This window comes from Oreochromis aureus, linkage group 19 (genome assembly GCF_013358895.1).
Source record: "Oreochromis aureus strain Israel breed Guangdong linkage group 19, ZZ_aureus, whole genome shotgun sequence".
NCBI classification, from domain to species: domain Eukaryota; kingdom Metazoa; phylum Chordata; class Actinopteri; order Cichliformes; family Cichlidae; genus Oreochromis; species Oreochromis aureus.
Window position 1 is genome coordinate 19,150,895 of NC_052960.1, and position 17,562 is coordinate 19,168,456.

General features: G+C 38.0%; 1 protein-coding gene across 3 annotated transcripts in view; it reads right to left on the reverse strand.

Moving 5' to 3' along the window:
* ppm1aa (protein phosphatase, Mg2+/Mn2+ dependent, 1Aa) overlaps nt 1–17,562 on the reverse strand; it is a 43,476-nt gene that overhangs the window by 19,532 nt on the left and 6,382 nt on the right. The window contains exon 6 of one of the 3 annotated variants that reach the window (XM_031758183.2): nt 1,834–2,051. The exons of 1 other annotated variant lie outside the window; for it this stretch is intronic. In XM_031758183.2, the coding sequence (XP_031614043.1) occupies nt 2,016–2,051 (36 nt within the window). In that variant the 3' untranslated portion in view covers nt 1,834–2,015. Of the gene's footprint in view, nt 1–1,833; nt 2,052–6,072; nt 11,459–17,562 lie in introns of those variants that run through there. One more of the 3 variants, XM_031758184.2, reaches the window with a different exon arrangement.

Here is a 17,562-nt window from a genome sequence, read left to right on the forward strand (position 1 = left end):
ATAGGTTCAAATATATAAGCACATTTGCACTAATATTTGGTTAAATATTCCTTAGCAAGCTGCACCTTGATCAGATGCTTTTTGTAGCCATCAACAAGCTTCTGGCATAATCCTGGCTGGATATTTGACCACTCATCTTGGTAGAATTAGCAGAGTTTATTTAAATTCGTTAGTTCCCTGAGACGGAGCTGGGTTTAAGCATAGTACAGAAATTTTCAATTGGGTGAGCCTGGAATTTGGAAAGGCCATTCCAGAAACTAGGCTGCTAATGCTAATGCTAGGCTGCTTTATCCATTACAAAACCAGTCTTGATATATTTCTGGGATCACTGACCTGTTGGAACACCCAATCGTCTACCTGTTGAGTTGAAGTTGAAAAATTTGAAGGTAGTACTCCTTTCTTCATTATTCCATCAACTCTGTACAATGTACCAGCACCACTGGCATCAAAACAGCCCTAGAGCATGATGCTATCACTTATATGCTTGATAGCTGGTACAGAGTTTTTATGGTTGAAAGCCTCACCTTTACTCCTGTAAACATTTACCTGGTGATTTATACAAATAGCTCAATTTTCATCTTATCTGATCACAAAAATTTCCTGCAGAAGGCGTTTGGCTTGTTCATGTGGGCAGCTATAAATTACAGTTTAGCTTGAAGGTGTTAGTTTTGGAGCAGGGGCTTCTTTCTTGGTCAGCACCCTCCCAGTACGGGTGATGTAAAACTCGGTTCACTGTAGACAGTGATGCTGGTGTTTCAGCATATTTCAATTCATGACAGGCTTGAGCTTTGTTGGTTCCTTGGTTGTTCCTGAAGATCCTAACCAATTTTCTCTCATCTGAGGGTGATTGATTGAATTTTCCTCCAAACCTTGGCTGGTTTGTGTCGGTGACATATGTGAATAACTTGTACTTATATAAAACTATTTAACTGATGATCCTGGAATCACCAGTTGTTTAGAAATAGCTCCAAGAGACCTTCCCAACATATGTAAATTCTCTATTTTAGATCTTCACTGAGTTGCTTGGACTTGGAAAGAACCAGCTCTAGTCAATTATTAATACTAAAGAAAGGCATCGTAGAATTTTCAGCACCAGTTATTAAAAGATGAGTGTATGTATATATTTAAGCCTCTATGTTTACAATATGACTCTGTGTGAATTAGAGAAAATCCAAAATAATTTCAGACTTGTGCACGCAATTCTTATTTTGTTAAAGTCATTAAAGAAGTATGCTGTACAGTCATTTCACCCTGGAAAAAATGGTTCCAATAAATCAATCACCACCTCTGCACCTCTATAAACTGGCAGGACATATATTTATATATATACCTTTATAGCCTTATTCATATCACTCAGTTTTGTTTTAAAACTTGTTATGAGATGTTTTCTAGAAAAGAAGACAAAACTAAACCACATCAGGTGTTTCCCTTAGTCTGGCTGGCCCTGATGATGCTGTCTTTTATAATTTCATTAAAACCTGTGAACTGAATTTCACAGGTTCATACAGCTCAACTGCCTTTATCTGAGCCTTAGGCCTCTGAAGTGTCCTTGCATACCTGCAATGTCTGTTTTGTAGAAAATGTTCCTGTAGTGTGATAACAAAGAACTCAATAATAGAGTTTGAATGACAGCTTTTTTTCATGATTTGCGGACTACAAGAGTAAAACAGTCATCACACACCTTTAACACGTTACTAAATCGTTTTGTGTGGATTTTTTTTTTTCAAGCTATGTTGTTAACATGTCTACGGACCAACTATTTTAAGCTAATCCCTCCATAATAACTTATGAATTTCCATCTTTGTCTTATACTGTATTTAAAATTATACTTACATAACAGTTTGAAAAGACTGGATGCTGAACACGCCGGGAGTGAAACGATGAATGACTACTTGTGTTTTGGAGATGTAAACCACATCAAATAAATGATTTAGTGAGGGTGGATAATTACAGTGATCGACAAATGCATGGCAACTAATGCTTGCTTGACTCTGATTCTCCAATTAGGTCTTGCTTTAGCTGAAACCACGGAAGAGGAGGATGACTGGGTCCTGGGGGAGGAGAAGAGCAGGATGAAGATGAGGTGAAGTTTAGAGACACGGATGAAGTGAAGTGATGACATGCAAGAGGGATGACTCAATCACCCACTGGCTGCATGCTACCAGAGGTCAGACAGCATGCAGAGGAGATGGGGAAAAATGTATGAAAAAGAGACTAAATCCTTGTGACATTATCGGTTTCTTTCTTTCTTTCTTTTTTAAGCAATTAATCATTGGGGACCCACTGAGACAGCATGATGACAAGAACCGCATGCTCAGATTTCTATCTTACTGCAGCTCAATGACAGATAGGAGAGCATGCTGGATATGAGAAAATCTCCAGTCAGGTACAAAAAGAACAAATGCTTGATATGAATCACGCTGACATATTTTCACAGTAAAGAGCAGTTGGGTCTTACACACATGGAGTGTGGCTGGTATGGATTGACACAAGACAGTGATGGAAGGTTAGGACAAGCTATTATATTTGCTCCTGTCAGGTCTATAATTTTGCTCCCCATATCTGAAAGTTTTCATTCCACGTTGGTCCATTTGAAGATGCATGGTTTGCTTCTGTGAGACAAGCCCACTACCTGACACACTCATTTTGCATAAATCATCACATCTAAAGAGGAACAGACATCAGCAAAGAAACCGGGACATCCATGATTGCAATACCACTAAGGCTAAGATGGCTCATTAGGGCCTGTCCCAAGTCTCCACTCATTTCATTTCATTGTTCCCTCATGCTCACGGTCAAATGCCATCAATTGTTGCACTTCACTTGTCTGCCAATCAAACACACATTTTTCCAAGCTGTTGGAGTCTTCCAGTCCTGCAGCCAACCAACCATGCCAAGGCAGGTGTCTCTCTCATTGGACAGGAGCCCATGTGGGTTTTTGAAATGCAACATTTTCCTTCTAAAATCAGAAGAGGTCCCCAGGCTTCCTGTTTTTGATTGTTGGCATTGAAAATGCTGCCTGTGGAGGACAGTTTTACAAATTCCCAATTTAAAACATTAGATAAAAAAAGTAAATTGCATTACACCCGTGGCCTCTAACCTGTAACTTTGATTAGATGCAGGTATGGTAATGCTGTAAAGTCAGCATGGCATGTAGTCTACAAGACTGTGGAGCTCTCCTTCTGCTCCTTCTCCTGCTGCTTTTTTTAATCTAAATAAATAAAATGTGTTTTACTTACCAAAACACACTGTCTGCATCCTTCAAGTTTAGCAAAATTGTTAAACACAAGTGGCCTTCCTCTTCACTGCCTTTGTTGCTGTGCGGCTGCTCCCAACTGCATGTTGGAGGCTGGGCATGCGTATCCTTATGTAAGTGCACAAACTGATACAGAGTATGATGCCAAAGAGAAGAGTCACTTTCACCCATATAGCAAATATGCATCCAAGTCATGGTCATTTTTTTTGCTCAAAATCAGCAAAAATGTTGACAAATCAACCAACTAGGCATCATTTGCAAGGTATGAGATGTCTCAGTCATTTTGCTAATCCCTTGTAGCTGTGAAACAACTAGTCAGCCACTTGCCAGACGAGTTATTCTGAGACAGGGTATTTTTTTTCTTCCCTTTCCACACAATGAAATATGAATAGAAGTGGTGGGGATAGTTGGCAGCTGTCAACAAATTCCACAGCTTCCCGCCACCATCGATCAATCAGTCCCATATCTGAACCACAACCGTGCTAACCCGCTGGCTAGAACTGACATTAATCCTAAACCTTCCAGTCAGTGCGAAGGAATAACAGGATATAAGGTGGTGGGAGCGAATGCTGATACAGGCTCTAAAGAGGAAAGGTGCCAATGCTAATGAGTGTATCTGTGGCTCTTTAACGAGCCCGATTTGATGTCCTAATTTACAATGAGCTGTGTCTCAGGGGCGCAGGATAATGAGCAGGACCGGGATTCCCAAGGCAGAGGCTTGTGTAACCCATCTCATGCAGGGGACAGTCACTCCCACAGAGTGTGAGTGAGAGACAGACAGTAGCTCAGAGAGCAGGAAGGACATATTCCATGTCTGTAGGAGAGAGGAGGGTGTGAGAGAGGCGGGTGGGGAGGTGGGTGCATGTCATCCCTGCCTGATATGATTGTTTGTACACACCAATCATTGAATCGCTGCGTCCAAGTGAGAAAAGCTTGTGTTCTCCGTGACAAACTGACCTCGGGCAACAACAGCACTCACAGAAAGAGGAAATGGAGAAGGAAAGCATGGCGGGTGGGGGAGAAGCAGCAGCTTTGGAAAACAGATACAAAATATTGTAGACTGTGATAAAACAATACTCTGTTCACGGCAAAAACTCAATTTTCTCGCTTTCCTTTCTGTGCTTAAATCACACAAAATTTAGCATCGAAAATTTTATACCGAGCAGCCCTGGAAAAAAAAGAAGAAAAAATCTGATTCTAGTGCACTCTGAAGCAAATTAACAAATGTGGAGCTCAGTGACCTCAGTGCAGAGACCATGCACACACAGTATGCAGTGCGCCCTACCACCCCCACCTCTTACTGCTGCGTCTGCATGGCTGCATTAGTCAAGCTCTGATGGGTTTTTCCGCCATGAGAAGCAGAGCATGACATGCGCTCAACAATGGCAGGCAGATGACGAGCCAGCTCCATTTGATGATGGCCTCTGCCGCAGCGGCCGCTTTTTTGATGTGGAGGAATACAAGGGCAGCGTGATTCATTATGGGTGCACAGGTGGCCCGAGATCTAATGAGTCACATTTTGTGCAGTTCAAACGGCTCTCCGAGAGGAATGCACATGCTTAAAAACAAGCGTGTATCAGAGCTCTCATTGGCACTTTTGCTGCAGAGGTATCAGCTGCTTTTCCTCATGTCGGGAGGACAGATTTCATACTACCAATTTAAAAGGAGCACCACAATAAGTTACTGCAACTCTACCAATAACCTGCAGTGTCTATTGCTGATATTTGGATTATACATCTGCTCCTAGTTTCTAGTTAAACCTTTAAACCTCCCAGCATTAAATTCTGCTTAAAAACCATTTAAAAAATACAATCGCTGAATAAACAGTTTTTAATCAATCAGATTTCAGAGAACTGTGCGTCACAGTTCTAAGTGTTTCTGCTGGCCTCTCTAATCAGTCTTGGTTATTAACACTGCCCCCCTCTGGCTAGTTAGGACATTGTTTTGCATTGTACTGTACTTTTTAAAGGATCAAATTTATCTACGGCACTAGAAAAGTCTAGAAATTAGAAATCATATTTGTCTTTCTCATAACAATCATTTAGACAAAATATTAATAGTTCTTCCTTCCATGGATATTATTTGGGAAGCATGTTCTAGCTTGTTTGAGCATGCTAGTCAATTCATCACAGGAACCACAACAATCCAAATTGTGCCTGATCTATTAACTGCTTGCCACTGAGCACCATTTGAACGTTTGACCTTCTAGCACAGCTCCTGACATTATGTTGACATTTAAAGTAATCCCTCCCGCGGTTCTTAATCCCAGTTGTCGTGGACTGGCCTGGCCATTCTCTGAGATCAAGCCCCTTACAGTACATGCTGCTCTCACCACACCCCAACAGAAAAGGCGTTGCGAAAGAAACAACTCTGACACTGCCAGTCTGTGACATCCTTGTGCTTTGGAGAGAGATCACAGATCAAAGCATGTAGCAATACACAAACTGAGGCATTAAGTTGAATGTACACTGTCATTACACTTTGACAGAGCTAAGGATTAGATTTTCCTAAAAAAAAATAAATAAATACCAGCCAATGTTCAGAGAATCCAGATTAACAACACATACAGCTGTTGTGAAGGCATCTCACATCTGGATGAGAAAACACGGGTTTCATGCACACAGAAAAAAGAAAAAAAATGATGAACTCATCTGATTTTCTTTTATTAAGCATGTTGTTCCCGATTTTTCCTGTAACCCTTCGCTTTCACAGCTGAGAAACCTTTTAATAAAATGTTTGGCGTTACATAATCTAACTGCAGAGAACGTGTCATTCGGACAACAGGCCCCGACAGATAAAAGTGATTAAATGAGAGGTACAAGATGACAACCCATTTATTTAGTAATACATTCTGCAAACTAGAAATTTTATTCAAACTTCAAAGGCTAAAAAATGAAAGAAAGGAGGGAGGGGGAGGGAAATAGGTGGGGGGAGGGGGGAAGAAAATATGAGTAGCAGGGAGAAAAATGCATCTATTCACAAGCAAGGAATGCAATTTGTTCAATCGACAACACAAATAGTACAATTTAGTTCAGGGAGCAAAGCTTTTTTTTCCTTTTTTTTTTAAAACACATTTCTTTCTTTTTTTTCCCGCCATTCCTTTGGAGCTAGAACATAATACAAAATATACAGTTATTGAACTTTGTAAAATCACTCACAGAGGCCTCTGAGAAGCATTTGAATCAACACTGACAATACTTAACTACAGCACTCTAAAGCTATTCTTGAATGTAATCATAAATAGAGCAGACATTAATGTATGTATGCACATTTTGAATGCTTACGAGGTTACCATGTTAAAACACTTGCATTTGTTGAAAGTATGACATCATCTGCAGTGGAAATTAAATAAGCTTTCATGACACAGATTTGATACAGTAACATGGAGAGAAGAAAAACCAAACAAACCTGCAAAGGTTGAAAAATTCTAACTGGTGACAACCCGGCAAAGTCACTTTGCTGATAGCTTAAGTACCTTAAAATGGACAGATTTCGTTTTCTGAGAGTGTAATGTTAGCAGCATTACTCCTCCTCGTAGTGTTTTGTTGGACAAGTACTTTAGGGGGGGCAATGTGAGTTTGGGTAAGGCAAATCGGTGAGCTTATTTATGAGCTGAGAAAAAAAAAAGGAAAAAAAAAAAAAAGAGGTCAAAGCGAGGCTCAGCACGTCCTGTAAGGGGACGAATAAACCACCACCACTAAGGGTCACACAGTAAACGCCACAACTGAGGTACATAAATATGCACAAGAGGGCGCAAGCTTTTAAAATCTCTTCAGCTTCTGCCAGGTAATCCTCTGTACAAGAATATACAGGATGCATTCCAGGCAACCAAAGTAACTCTGTAAATAGCTCTATAATCTTTTTTTTTTTTTTTTTTTGTATACAATAACAATTTTCTGAAAAGAAGAAGAAAACAAAAGCTGATTATATAGAGGATCAGTGCATATGACTCGTCATGTATAGTCACACTTATTTTCTCACACACCTCACATGTTTAAAACCCTGAACTCAATACAATTATAGATTTGAGCTAAGTGAGCGTCACACAAGTGCACGAGAAGCTGAAATTACACAGGTGAGTGTTTGAGGGCATTGGCTGGGGGAGGTTTACAGAACAAGGCCAATAGTGTTCCTACTTACTAAAACAGGTTGTCTTTTCCAGTAGTTTCTTCAGTCGTTACTCTTATTTGTTAACATCAGCACAATTCAGGCAAATACTGTACATGAGTATAACCTTATCCCAATCAAACAGACCAGTGTTAAAGTAATGGGCTCTAGGGGGAAAAAAACAATAAGGAAAGGCTCTAATTAAAAGTAACTGCTGAACTAAAGACAAAAACACTTACTACTGAGATCACGAGGTATTTAAGGTAATGGAAAAATAAAAAACAACAATATATGCTTGGAATAATTTTTGTTCAGGTTTTGGGGGAAATAACAGGGGTGCAATGGAAATTTGAAATCATTTAAAACATGCACGAGGACAAATTATATACGGGCCACTCTTAGTATCTCACAACATTTCAGCTACAGCTATTCTGAATATTGAAAGGTGCATTTCTACTGTAGGAAGTGGATAACAAGCAAAATTTAAGGGCCACGACATTAGCTTTAAATTATTCATGAGAAACACAGGGGCATGAGTTTTGTCAACTGTCTCAACATACAAAGAAAAATGTTTGTTCATTGCTAGGCTTGAAGAGAAAATTACCAAAGTTAGAAATACCTACCAGGATTGCAACAAGCAGCTGGGTGCTGACAGATGTTAGGTAAGAGACACTTAGTGCACTTAAAAAAATACAAGCTATGCAGAGCAAAATAAATAGCTTACAGATTAAATATGAATTGCTCCACAGAAAAAAAAAAAAGAAAGAAAAAAAATTCAAATCCACTGAATAAATTTAAGTATTTTCAACTGAGTACAGCAGGTTTACAAGTATTACGGTATCATACTAGCAGAAATACAACTCTTAATTTTAAAACCAAAAAGATGGAAATGAAACATTTTTACTCTGCTGTTTGTCTTTTGTTGCAACTTGATTTTAATAAAGGGAAGGGACATTCAGTGAAACCACATCTTCATGCAAACACACCGAGAGTTTCCTACTTGAGTTAGCTGCCACTTCAGCAAATCTTTTGATGGTTGTCATACTTTTGTAGGATTACTAGTTAAAGGTACACTATGGAGTCTCTCGGTAAAGGTACATTCAACACGTCTTAGCAAATTCATTTTTGCTTTAAGGCCTATCAAACTTTTTCATAAAATCACATTTTCCTAGGTTTCATTCCCTAAAATTATCATCTGGTTTTGGAGTATTTTAATGGTTCTTTGGCACTCTAAAAGGCCCTTCACATGTGCAACAGCTGCACTCGAATATTGTCGTTTGCACGATTCCCTACGCGACAGGCAAAATGCAGCGAAGGAAAACTTGCCTGTTCCACACGATAAAAACAAAACAAAACAAAACAACCCCCCCCCCCCCCGCAGAATTACAGGGTGTGCAGCAGTCAGCGAAACACAAATTCCGGGCCATTCACTCGGCCGCTAGCGTGAACGAATGCAAATTTCTATGTGAAAGGGCCATTATGTCACATTACTATGACACCACTTGTTGATATACAAATTACTGCCCCCTGCAGTCAGCAAAAGTGCATTTCACATAACCTCATGGACAATTCTTGCACATTTTGTCCCTCTAAGTGTGCACTTGCAGTGCGAGGACCTGCTTATATATTTCTTTTCAACCAATGATCAAAAACTCCACAGAGCACCTTTAAAAAGCAACCAACCAAAACTAAGAAAAATAAACTACAGTTAGCCCAATAAGTAAATATTTATAGCTAGTTTTACTTGTGATGCAGGCTTTGTAAAACCTCGGGGTTCTTTGGCATTATTTGCCACATTAAGCATATTAGAAAGTAGCTTAGAATTATTATCAAAGTTAGTCTTTTTTTTTTTTCCTCTTAATAATTAGCCAAATCTAAATGTACTGAAATAGTTAGGATTGTCATTATGAGTATAAATTTAGTACATTTAGTACAGGTATTTCATATATTTGGAACCATTCAGTATTAATCACAGGAACACCAAATGGATTAAATGGAAAACTTGGTCAAACACAAAAATTTAACCAACCACCTGAAGACGAACGAGATAGGAAGAAAAAAAAAAGAAAAGAAAAAAAATACCTAGCTCAAGCAACATGATTTATTCCTTAAAAATTTAAGCTGAAAATATATACACACATACGCAAGTTTCCAACAATGCAACACACACAAAAGGCCAGAAAATAAATTTGAAATAAAACAATTTCTCTTCGAGAAATATATCAACTGTGTGTGTTAAATACAGATTTAGTGAGCGACTATCTTTACAGGGGGGTGGGGCAGGGGCGTTAACCCACAGATCTAACACTATAGCAGCAAACTGTATTGTGCTGTGCCTTGCAGTGTCGTGGTGAGAGTTTTTAACTGGAGAAAAACTAATGGGAATAAAAAAGGCGCCGCACAACAAGAAAGCTTCGTTAGCAGATTTGTTCTTGGTCTGAATGCCCAAAAGAAAGCCTCGCAAGTTTTAGAGCCAGCAGTTTCTACTATTTTCAAATTGCCAATGCAAAATTTTGTTCAGTGCTTAAACTGTTCACAACAAACAGATCTTAATCAGATCTAAAATGAAGAAGCGCAAACGTATTTGCAACACATACAAAAACGTCATCTAATGGGGGGCTTGACATAGGCCGACTAAAGCTGAAGGTGTAATTTAAAAATAAAAAAATAAAAAATATGGCACCCACAGTGGTCACTGGTATTCATCTACATTTACAAATTGATATTTAAATATGACACGATGGGATGTGTAAACCTGAATAACCTCCAAACATTTCAACAGAATTACTAGTTTTATCTCAGGTTAAAGTTCTGATAGATATATTTTCAGATCAAACAGGGTAAGATGTAAACTCTGCTGTCCAATGCTGTTTGGAATTAGAAATAATGAAGCCTGTGTTGAGCTGATATGAAACACTGGCTGGGGAAAAAAAGGGGGGAAGGGGGATGAAAACGAGTAAGGGGAGAGCACTTCCCTTAAACTCCAGCCTAGTTTGTCCAAAACACCATGCCAAATTGAAATCTGAGCTGCACATACAAATCTGCATTTTACCAACACATGTGCACACAAACACCCAAGCACGCTTGCAAGTATCTACAGACAAACACGTTAACATGGGACCCATCAGATACCTCTCAGAAATGAAGAAAAATAAAATTCCACTTCATACTTGATTGAGAAACACCTTGCCATTATTATTTGAGCATGTACAGAAAACTACTTACAAAAGTAAAATACAATTTAAAAAAAAAAAAAAAAAAAAAAAAAAAAAAAAAAAGCACAGGGGAAAATAATTAGGACTCAAATGGTTTGATATAGAGCTTACTGTGCTGTCAACTATACAATTTACCCGTTTCTTAAAAGGAGCATAGACTAATTGGAGGAGGGAAAAAACACAAACAAAAAAAAAAAGAGAGAAATAAAAGCGCAGAGACATTGTGCCTGGAGGACAAGCGATAATATTCACTGAATAGACATTTGTTAGAATTCCAGAAGAGCAGGAAAAGGCAGATAGTGCATAAAAGGTTCTCTTTTTCCATTTCTTTCATTTTTTAACTTAAAATCAAGCTGCATTAAATACAGGCTGTTTGTACAGGACAATTGCACTTCACAAAAACAGAAATATACAAATACACACAAGGAAATGTGAATCAAATTAATTACAGCAAAAAAAAAAAAAAAAAAACAAACAAACAAAAGACAGAAAGGAAAAAAAGGGGGGGGGAATCTTACTACTTAAGCAGATTATTTAACAAAATGGAAGAAAACTTTGTGGACTCACTTGTTATGGATTACTTTAGAGGGAAATATTTAGGTGGGTGAACATAAAGGGGAGACAAGACAGCGGGGATCCTGAACTCCAGAGTGGACCGGTGCTGCACTGTTCCAGGTTTGTGTGCATGCATCTCCTCTTCCTCCTCCTCCTCCTCTTCCTCCCATGAAATTCCCTTCTTAGAAACCAAAAGCTCAGAGTGACGGAGAGTGACTGCTGAGCTGAGCTGCTGTGGGTCTTGAGAGGATGGTGGTTTGTAAACTCTATGCTGTGTTAGTGGTAGGAGGTTGTGTTACCACATGTCATCTGTGGATGCAGAGTCCTTGATAAGAGAGGAGAGGAAGGAAAAACCCTTCAGACTCTGGCTGTACATCCATCAGAACTCCATAAGACCAAGAGTGCATAGAGATATGTAAAAACTGATGCCAATACAATTACAGTGAAATAAAAGATATTTAAAAAGTATCAAGTACATAAAATAACATTATAAAATCTTCACAGAAAATTCATTACTGATATGGCTGAAAAGTGTCAAAAAGTTAAACTTCAAATGAGTAAGATTCACTTTACAACATCACAATACTGATGCAAATTTTGGAAGTTCTAAGAATCCTAATCAAAGTCTAAAATGAATCTAAAATCAAAGCTGGGGCTTCATTTATGAATGTCTTCGTTGAATCAGCTAATGGAAGTAACATCTGCCAAATTTAGTGAGTGACACTGCCATTAAACGCATCACAAATCTCAATCATGAAAGATGATAAGCTCTAATGTTACAGATTCTGCTCGGCTGGTTTTCCCATTTATCACAGATGATTGATATAGTGTAGCCTTCCACATTTTATACCACTGGCTCTATTTCTTATTTGGAATAGGATTAAAACATTCTTCCACTATGCATTCATACAATATATTTTTTCCCCCTTGTAGTATGTTTGTGAGGGGCGTGGGCTGCAGCATTGCGCAATACACACAAGCCGCTGCGCTGCACCACAGTTGAAGCCGATAATGAGTGCAACACGTGTGGCAAGCTCTATGCATCTAAGATAAGAAACAAGGGCAGTCTGCTAAAACATCAACTGAAAGTGCATAAGATACGAACGAGAAACAGCACACTGAGTGTGAGGACCAAAGTGTTTTGTAATGTAAAATGGGTCACCTTAACTAAAGTGGGCCAGACCAGTGAAACTCCCCTTTCTATCAGTGTAACAACATGTAACGCATTTAATCCCTGAGAAGTCTTAATATGAGGAAAAGAAGTGCAACTTCAACAGTAAGCTTCAGTTTTGCTACATGACAAATGTGTAAAATTACAGAAAAAATTTTGCTAGCTCAATGCCTAGACAAATGTTTCAGGGGATATTTCTACAGTAGGTAGTGAAAAGCAAAAACTTTTCTGTCATGTAATTATTTATCTATTACTTAACTTTGACAGGAAATGCTTTAAAACTTATGAAAATACACTTAAGTTTGAAATTGATGCACTCCTTCACATTTTTCAAAAACCCATTTTCAGTGGGCCAGATTAGAGACCGTCTGGGCCCTACGTTTGACACCCCTACTCTAGTGTCTAGTGTAGGGGTGCCTAGTGCCTAGTGTACTCTAGTGTGCCTGTTTTTTGATTGCCCAATTGTATGGTTCAAATGCTTTGACTAAAATTAGTTTTGAAAGATCTTAGAGTACAGGTAAAGTACTTGGTTGCAATAACAATAAGAGTAGCAGTACCATTAAAATCTTAATATCTATTCGCACGTCTGATATTGCAATTTTTTAAGTAATCTTCAGATACTACGAAAAACTAGAGTACTGCATTGCAGTTATGAAGCAGTCTGCCACTTCATAGACGAGTTTGTGTGGTTCCTAAACGCTTACACTTTTTAATAATACCACTCATAGTTGATCGTGAATTATATAAGTAGGAAGAAATTTCACAAACTGACTTGTTGTGACGATGTCATCCTATTACAGTACCACATTTGAATATAATGAGCTCTTCAGAACGATCCATTAGGTTTTGCAAGGTCAAAGGGACCTTGAAAAACAATCTAATTAGTTCTTCTTTCACATCAAGAGAAATCTGACCAAGTTCCTACAGGGGGGAAAAAAAAGATGTGCAACACACACACACACACACACACACACACAGACACACACAAATCCTGAATGATTCTTTTTATTTAGCTGATTTTCAGTGCTGTGGGTAAACTTTTGTTTTATAACATTTAGAGATTTAATGTTTTTTTTACTTTTATTTTGAAATGTTTAAACTTAAGGGTTAATTATTAGATTTTACACATTTCTTTATGGATATGATGCACTGAGTATATATTGTCACTACTGTATTAAATAAGTCTGTTACGCCGTTATATTTTTGTCAGTATTACTAATGGCGGTTTTCTGATATGGTTTTATCTTAGCAAAACCACACAAAATTGGGTAATTATGTGATGCAGAGCCATACAGAAATTTTTCTGAAAACGAGAAAAATGCCTCAACGATTCCAAAAGCACTACAAGATGTCTCAAATTAGATTTCCCCTGCTATTTAAAATGTCACTATTATTACTGTTAGTGTTTACAAAAATTACCCACATGATCTAGCTCTGAGATATAGCTCGTCTGCCATCATCCTCCCTGCTGTGCACAACAATGTAGTAATAATAAAAAATAAATGAATAAATAAATAAAAAACAAGTGCACATTTGGATTCAAAGAAACTAACAGCAGTAGTTAAATGCGATAATTTCGTATCCGGATACAGTCATTAGCATTACAATATAAAATAGCTACCATAGCCTCCCCAAGGTCAGTCACAGTCAAACAAAACTGCAGGCAGTTAAAGTGTTCCGGCTGCCTGACATCCTTTCTTACAGACTATAGTTACACACTGTGGTTTTACACAATACTTACTTATAGCAGAATAACAGAGCTGCAGTTAACAAACCTTTCTAACGGGGCTGTGATGTACCATACCATCTGTGATAACACTGGTATCAATGTTGACAAGATGAAAAAAAAATTTAAAAAAATCACAATTTCTATATAGGGACACCATGAATTTGTTCTCTAGCACACACCTTAGCCTCCGATGACAATTTAGTAAAAAAAAGAACATACTTCAACCATCTCCTTTGTGCCTTCCATGTTTTGCAAAGCTTTGTGCACTGCAAAACATGCAAGAAAAAAGTTTCCACTAAAGGTTAGAAAAACCAAACTTGTTTCATAACTTGAGGCACTGTTGAATACAACCAGGCTATGAAGGTACTTGAGGAAGAGATGCTAACAGCTCATAATTTGTGACCGAAAAGTAAACAAATGACTCAACCATGCATCACTGAAGCACCCTCTAATTGCACTCTATATGACGGGAAGAGCAAAATGATGGATGGAATTCACTGATTAGGGTTTCTCAATGGAAAAGCAGGGCTTTAAGAAGGTGACTAAAAAAGCTCAACCAATTCAACTCAAGTCAATTATGTGGCAATATTGATCAGCCTCCTAAAGGGTTTCAAGGTTGAGTTACTTTACATATTGTGGAAGTGTTAAGCAGTTTTGTTACTGCTTTTACTAACGATACCCATAGCAACTCATCTGCTAGTCATTTAAAACAAGAGAAAAATATTTGACTCATCAACTAGTCCACTTTAAATGGACAAAGGTAAACAATGCCCAAACAATTATATATTAGGAAACTACATGAAACTTTAATTCATGATCCTATAAAACCACACTTCAAATGTGTCTTAAATGTGTTGCACTTTGGAAACATCGACAGATAACATTTTTGAACTCGCAATTTCCAGTGTACACTAATAAAATAATAAAAATACATTTATCTGAGTTTGATGTGTACTTATGTAGTCATGCAAATCCTTAACTTTGCATAAAATTGCATAAATATATTTCATATATATTCAATTAAAAGGCCCTAATGAAACACTCAACTCCTCAAACTTTGTGGTATTTTATTTTGCTGGAGTTTATAATTAGTCTATTAGAATGTTCAATTGCAGATCTTCGTCTTCATAAAGGTTGACATCTAACAGTGAAAATTTTCAGTCAAATCATAGTTAGTTATCTGAAGCCTGTATATGAAAAATTAAGAGACAGGAAACTTTTTTGAGAGCTTTCAAACTGATGGCTGTAAATTTAAAAAAAAATCAAATGGAATATTAGCAGTTTGGATCACGGCCACAAGGATGACTCAGACAAAGCACATAAGCTACATGAGCTATAATGAAAGATCTCTCTAGATAAGAAATTTATCTAAAAAAAAAAAAAGGGGGGGTCAGCGTGACAGAATATCAGAAACAAATTCAATACATGAAAGCATAAAAAGAAAAAAGAAAAATATTAATCAGAAGCAGCTTTTTAAAAAAAACAAAAACCCCCACTAATGCCTAAAAAAAAAAAAAAAAAAAGAGTCAGACTGCATTTGTCTAGTACTTCAGGTGTATCACAAATAAATATGGACAAAATGTATATATGCCCTCACCAGCCACTTCATTAGGTACACCTTTCTAGTACAAAGTTGTACCCCTGTTGCCTTCAGAATTCTTCATAGTATAAATTCAACAAGCTGCTGGAAATATTCATTAGAGATTTTGGTCCATGTTCACAAGACAGCATCACACAGTTGCTGTCTTGTGTCATGATGTGAATCTCCCGTTCCACCACATCCCAAAGGTGCTCTGTTATATTGAGATCTGTTGACTGTGGAGGCTGTTTGCATGCAGTTAACTGATTGTCATCTTCAAGAAACTAGTTTGAGATTATTTGAGCTTCTTCACATGATGCGTTATCTTGCTGGCTACACTATGGTCATTAAAGGGGTGGACATGGTCAGTAAAAATGCTAAGCTGGCTGTGGTGTTTAAACAATGCTCGGGTTCATCTTAAGGCACCCAAAGGATTCAGCAGCAGCCTGAATCGTTGATACAAAGCAGGATAGATCCACACTTTCGTGTTTTTTTTAAATTGCTGAATTCTGACCTACCATCTGATTATTGCAACATTGTTGCAGCAGACTCATCAGACCAGACAACGCTTTTGTCCAGTTTTGGTGAGTTTGTGTGAGTTATAGCTTCAGTTACCCATTCTTAGCTGATATGAGTGGCACATGGTGTGGTCTTTAGGTCTTCAACAGCAGTATGTGGTCATACTGCTGTTGAAAACCGCATGGTTTGAGGTGCCACCTTTGTCCTAAGTGGGGGGGTTTTTGAGTTGCTGTTACCTTATCAGTTCATTCTCCTCTGATTTCTGGCATCGACAATGCATTTTCACCCAGAGAAACTGGTGCTCACCGCATATTTTCTCTCTGACCATTCTCTGTAAACTTTGAAGATGATTGTGTGGGACGATGACAGTAGATCTGCAATTTCATAAATGCTCAGTTGCAGCCATGCGACTGATTAGACATTTACATTAACAGGTGTACTTAATGAAGTGGCTGACAGTGCATATTTCCCTTTAAGACATAATAAATTACCTCCCACATAAGCCTATGTGACTTTATTATATTTAGAAGTGTGAAATAATGTGTTACAGCTACTGCTGAACTTTAGTATCACTGTATTTTTCCCCCCCAGATTTGGCAGTGTCACAGTATGAACCTGGCATAGGTTTCCAAAGAGTCACTTAGTCCATAGGTTCGTCATGTCTCTATTTTCTCACTGTTCTATAGTGACAGAGGTTTATTCAGGTGCTAGCAGACCCTTGTGCAACCAGCCAGCTAACCCTACCCAGCATGCCATTTGGCAGTGTAATTATGTAAATGTATAATCACTGTGTTATAAAATGATGGAGCAGTTAACCTGGTCCACTCTCAATCCATTCTATGCAGCACTCTTTATGACCAATCATATTAAATTTTGCAGTGCTACAGTAGTTTAGCTGCATCTCAACAATGGATCAGTATAGGCATAGATGAAAAAAGACAAGATATTAAAACAGGTATAATTACAATTTTACATTCTATCAAACAAATCTAACAACACACAGCAACATCAGAGTTGCTTAACAGAAGGACTGCCTTTGGGAGGCCAGGACAGACCTCAGATTTTATCTTCATCAACTTTGTCCCCCTTGGACACTTACTGGCGGTATCCCTTGTTTCTCTTCTCTGAAATGACTAGTTTCTGTCATATTTCACGCCTATTTCTAAAATGATGTGGAACCTGTTCCTCTTCTTTATCGATATATATTGAGGTGCCAAAACTCGTCAATGCGGGGGGGGGGGGATTGGTAAATAATATAAGAAAACTTCACATCTTCCTCCCTGAGTTTTGAATACATCTGTATACAACTGAATGATAACGAGTTGTGAAGATCTTAAAGTACAAATAGCACCAAAGGTGATCTATTCCGTTAAACAAAAAAGGCTGAACGAACAGAATGTAGGATGTCACTTTAAGTTGACTGTAAAAGTT